Source organism: Dipteris shenzhenensis, chromosome 13 (assembly GCF_047967505.1).
Source record: "Dipteris shenzhenensis isolate YYH24624 ecotype China chromosome 13, Dip_SZ_1.0, whole genome shotgun sequence".
Classification (NCBI taxonomy): Eukaryota; Viridiplantae; Streptophyta; class Polypodiopsida; order Gleicheniales; family Dipteridaceae; genus Dipteris; species Dipteris shenzhenensis.
The window spans coordinates 24416145-24421389 of record NC_141608.1 but is presented as its reverse complement, the minus strand read 5'-3'; the positions used below and the strand labels follow the sequence as shown (position 1 = coordinate 24421389).

At 45.3% G+C, this 5245-nt stretch overlaps 2 protein-coding genes across 2 annotated transcripts; both read left to right on the top strand.

Annotated features, from left to right (window-relative positions):
• The first annotated feature begins 342 nt into the window (after positions 1–342).
• Positions 343–1171, top strand: LOC147895200 (uncharacterized). The gene is made up of 3 exons (XM_087383425.1): positions 343–867; positions 1009–1096; positions 1156–1171. Exons 1-3 carry the CDS (start codon positions 564–566, stop codon positions 1169–1171), a joined length of 408 nt encoding a protein of 135 aa, XP_087239551.1. The 5' UTR covers positions 343–563.
• Positions 1172–1181: 10 nt separating this feature from the next.
• On the top strand, positions 1182–3764 carry LOC147895199 (uncharacterized). The gene is made up of 8 exons (XM_087383870.1): positions 1182–1786; positions 1910–1992; positions 2176–2184; positions 2318–2406; positions 2521–2594; positions 2678–2728; positions 2818–2894; positions 2991–3764. Exons 1-8 carry the CDS (start codon positions 1200–1202, stop codon positions 3641–3643), a joined length of 1623 nt encoding a protein of 540 aa, XP_087239996.1. The 5' UTR covers positions 1182–1199; the 3' UTR covers positions 3644–3764.
• Positions 3765–5245: the final 1481 nt, after the last annotated feature.

Sequence of the window (5245 nt, the reverse complement as noted above, 5' to 3'; positions counted from 1 at the left end):
ATCTTGTTTGCGTGTTTTTGTGTGTAGCAAGGAACTCCTGATGATTCAAAGCTACGTGCAGATGGTCGACGACGTCGAGCTTGCATGTTTCTGCGAGTAGCAAAGCTGCACACGTATTGATTCAAAACTCTATGAAGCTCGCTCGTGAACCGGCTCGACGATGTCGTGACGTTGTCGTCTTGCTTGCATGTTTTTATGCGTAGCACTGTTCGCCTCTTGCTTGCACGTTTGTGTAGCAAAGCTAACACGAATTGATTCAAAGCTCGGTGAAGATGGCGATTCGACTCGACAACGTCTTGCTTGCAAGCAAATTCAGGAATTGATTCAAAGGTCTTGAATTGGTTCGACGTCGTCTTCCTCGTTATCGTCTAAGGTTTTCCTTAGGGTTTTACATTTTGCAACACAACTAGTACCATCTCTAATTCGCCGCAACCAGCTCCACATTCTTCATGGCTTCACCTTCCTTTTCATAACACCTTCTTCCTTCGTTTACTCTCCTAAGTTGCCTCCTGGACCTCAGCAACCTGTTCTCCTGCCTATCCACGTCTCCTCCCATCTACGCCATGCCCTCCGGCATGAGTTCTTCTAACACTAATTGGCTCGGCTTTTCTCTCTCTCGGGGTTTGCCCGTTGATGTTGCAGCAGATCCAATCAGAGTAGCTCCTCAGGCGTCCTCTTCTTCCTGTTTGAATTCCAGCTATCCCCCGGCTCTCCCGTCCTTCTCTGTCCTTACACAACCCGTGGATTTCTATATTGCCCCTCCACACAGCCAGCCTTTCGATTGCCATCTGCAAGACGATCTGCCTTCAAGCCCTCATATTGGATCGCTTTGTCTGCTAGGCGAATTGCGTCACATAAATTATCAAGGTGAGACCTCTTCTGCTCTAGCTAGGCTTGCCGTCTTTCCAATCTTTTGGTGGAGCATTTTGCACAAATTCCATCTTTCCGTAGAGGCTTTCGAGTCGAGTATAGCGCATCTAAGTTCTTGTGCTCAAACTTCTCTAGCAGACTGGCAGCTCAGGGATTTTGCTTCGAACAAACAGATCCAACGTGTTCCCCAATGTAGCTGCGAAACGATTTCGTCGGAAGTTTTCCAGTTTGCGAGCTCAAGGGTGGAATTGACGAGTAACCGGCCAAAACTTGCGGATTTGTTAGGCGGCGGCCAGTATAGCATCAGCCAGGATTTGCAGCCGTCTCATATGGGAAATATCTTCAATTGGAATGGCAGTGCTTCTGTTCACGGTAGGAGTGTCGCCCATGGTATTTCCGCAAGGGCGTCTTTCTTTTCAAACGGATGCAGAGAAGAAACTCCCTCTTTGCAGGGTTTTGTATCTCCGGGTGGCGGCCAGTTAGACCCCTCGGTGATGCAGGTCCAAGATTACAACCTCGACATTCAACAATCATGCAGTGTTCGCCATCTACAGCAACAATTGTCTCCCCGCCGTCCATTATCTCGTGGCAAAATCCCAGAGTATACTCTACCCTCATTCGACGTTTCCGGGCCGGCAGGATCAACCCAAGCGCTGGTTCTGTCTAATTCCAAACCTTGGTCACGGTCTCCTGCAGATTGCACCTCTGCAGATTGCAACGCGGGAGAAATACATGCATTATCGTTATCAATCAGCAGCGATGCTAAAGCCCATTGTGCTACAATTTCCTCGTTAGACGCATCAGTCAAGCCCGCAGAGACCCGCAAAAGACTTTCTCGATCGGAGCGGCAACCTGGAACACGTAAATCCTTAGACACGTTTGGGCAGCGAACTTCGCAATTCCGTGGAGTCACCAGGTACTGCAGGTGACCAGGATGGAATCTATGGGCCTTACACTCATTATAGGCCGTTTCTTCGCTTCCTTGGGAACCTATCAAACCAACTAAGCGTTACTTCAAGTGCATTGCTTCCTACAACAGGCATAGGTGGACTGGACGGTACGAAGCGCACTTGTGGGATAATAGTTGCCGCAAGGAAGGGGAGTCTAGGAAGGGAAGGCAAGGTATATAACTGGAAGGAATCTTGGACGGTGGGAGGATTTCTGGTCCGCTGTAGTGATGCATTTCGTACCATTAAGTTTTCTTTCGAGATGTGATGCTCACTAACGCCGTTGTATTTGGTGCTTATTATTCTCCGGACCATCACGATCATTACCGCTATGTTTCTGGATAATCCACGTTCAAAGTTTATCTAGGTATAACAGCTTCTGTGCCTTCGTTGTGGCTTACTTCTAACTACACTGAGTGACTGAGATTGTTAATTCTTTTTCTAAAGACAGAAGAAGCATGCTAGTGCGCATCTTGTTTTAAAACTATGACAATTGCCAGGCGGTTACGACAAAGAAGACAAAGCTGCAAGAGCATACGATCTGGCAGCGCTCAAGTATTGGGGTCCTTCTACACACATTAACTTCCCGGTAAACACCATCAAAAGCTTGGGACACAATTCGTTTGACAATTTAGACCTATACTATCCTTTAGAGATGCCTTCAATCGTGAAGAACCGCGATACCTGCTTTTCATGGACGCAGTTGAAAGACTATGGTAAGGAACTTGAGGAGATGAAAACGATGACGAAACTAGAGTTTGTCGCGTCCTTGAGAAGGTAGGTGCAACCATTTATTTTATCTGCAGATGGATTTTCGAATACTTTTCTCGAGGTAAGTGTTGCATCGTGGGCTCGAGCAGGAAGAGCACCGGCTTCTCCAGAGGAGTTTCCGCCTATCGTGGTGTTACAAGGTCTGCTTCTCATACCAAATTTGATCACATTCGGGTTTCCATTCCACATTTCGCTACGATTGAATCGCGTCTCCACTTGCGGATGCTAGACATCATCAACACGGGAGGTGGCAAGCCCGGATCGGGAGAGTGTCTGGAAACAAAGATCTTTATCTCGGAACCTTCAGTAGGTCTTCAAACTGATAGATTACGTTGTATACTGCTGTCTTAGTGATTTGAAAGAGGGTAATTGCACGTTAAATCGGATTTGGCATGTGCCCAGGCACGCAAGAGGCTGCTGCGGAGGCATACGACATTGCTGCAATTCGATTCCGAGGAGCAAGTGCTGTCACCAACTTCGACATAAATAGGTACGACGTGGACCGGATTTGTGCAAGCGACTCTCGTTTGTGCGCAGATGTATCTCAATACATCAGGCAGCAAGACGAGTCGATTGAATTGAAAAACGTCGAAGTTGAGGAACAGAAGAGCCACGAAAATGCAATTTGTGCCCGTAGCAGACTGCAAGAGATCAAAGTGGACAACGGCAACAAGAAACATGAAAATGACTGGACTTCTCATCAGAACATGGCAGCCACGACGGATCTGAACGAAAGCAGTGGCTCTATTGGGTCACTCCAGAGTTCTATCTCGCTGCCATATCTATTAGTCAATCATTCTAACAGTAACAATGGGCTGGATGCGTCTGAATCATCCGGCGTTTTAGGGCACGAAGGTAGTAACTCCCAAGGATGCCTTTCTGGAAGTTCTGCCTTTCTGTCTCTGCTACAACTATCAAAGGCTGCCTCAAGTTCCAAGCAAACAAATTCAGAACTGGATTCTTCGACTGCTCCGCCCATCCCACCATCATTCGGAAGAGAGAGCACAATAGGTACACGTTATAAGCCCATGTTTGCTGTGTGGAATGAGATCTAATACGAACCTTCCTCAGACCTGCACTGAGAAGCCTGGTCAAGAGCTGCTCTCGTGCTCCTACTACGTATACAGTCAAAATTTTCTCCTCAGGTGAGTGTTAAGCTCAATTGCAAGTCATACGAAGGGAATTCAATATCGTGACAGACGTTCTTTTTCTCAGTCGCGGTCTCTAAGCAGCTTGTTGTATTACAATGAGCTTTTTGCATAATCAACACTCTTGCAAAATGTCTTGACGTTCTGCTCTAAGCTTGTTGATTACAATGAGATTTTCGCATATGCACTAATACTTTCGGAATTGGAAAAGGTAGAGAACGTGTACGTAACGTAATCATCGTAGGAGTTTGTAAATGCTCTTGGTTTCAAATCTCAAGCTTAGTTGTATGTGGACCAAGGAATACGCAATCCTGCTAGAGTTTGCTTACATAGGCTTAGGTTGCACCTAGATTAGCTTTAATGTGTTCTAAATACTTTTGGTTGGTCAACTATAATTGCTCCTTCTCTTGGAGCCAATATTCTCACCTATTGGCATTCACGCCCGAAACTATTAATCAATTATTGGCTCAGACCATCCCCCCTTTTATCTCCCAATCAACCTAAGCTCAAGCTCTCAGTCCGTTGATTAAGCTCATTAAGCTCTCAATTCGCCTTCCCTCTCCGTCTGCACGTCTACACCTCCCTCCCTACCGTCTGCGGATATTCACGCTCCCTACTTCACTTCTCCCTCCCTCCCCTCTCCGCCTCTCCCTCTCTTCAGTCCCTCCCTCTACTCCCTCCCCTTCCCAACTCACCTCACTACTACTACTCTCTCATAGCCTCCCTCACCTACCCCTCTCCCTTTGTCTCCTCACCCTATCGAAGAGAATCAAAGAAGCTCTTAGGTCCATTAAGTCAAGGATGGAGAAAAGATTTAATGTTTTTAGATATGCCTATAAAGTCTTTGCTCACTAATCGGGGTGAAGAGAGGAGCAAGGGTTTGGGTAGGAAAACACAAAGGTTTTATAATTGTAGCAAAGAATTAAAGACTTTAAGCTTTGTGGCTTCAAGAATTGAGTTGCGGCCTAGATGAGAATTCCTACATGCATTGCAAATACTCATATCAGAATACTCTTGGATAGATAGCCAGTTGGATGTTATTGTTAATATTACATGGAAAGTTGATATAGGTAGAGAGACCTAGTAGGCTATTTCTACGGTTGACCTAGCAGACACCAGGTTGCTTTATGTAAATCTCATGTAAATACTTTAAGCTATATGCCTATGTTTATGTATGCCTGTGTGAATTCCTATGTCTATGCTTCTATGTCTCTATATGCCTCTGCATGGGCTTTGCATATGTATGCCTATGTCTATGCTTCTATGTTTCTATAGCATTATGATGTATGTTTATGCTATATGTGAATGCTAGCATATGCTTTATGCCTATTTAATGAATGCCTTTCCCTCTATGTGCCTATGTGAATGCATATCCTTCACATCTGCGACCTATAGAGTTTAGATAAACAATTATTATTCTATAATATGGTTGTCTTGCAACAATCCATCATCCTTCTATGGACCATATCATACTTCACACAAATGTGAAAAAAATTTATTAAAAGAAAA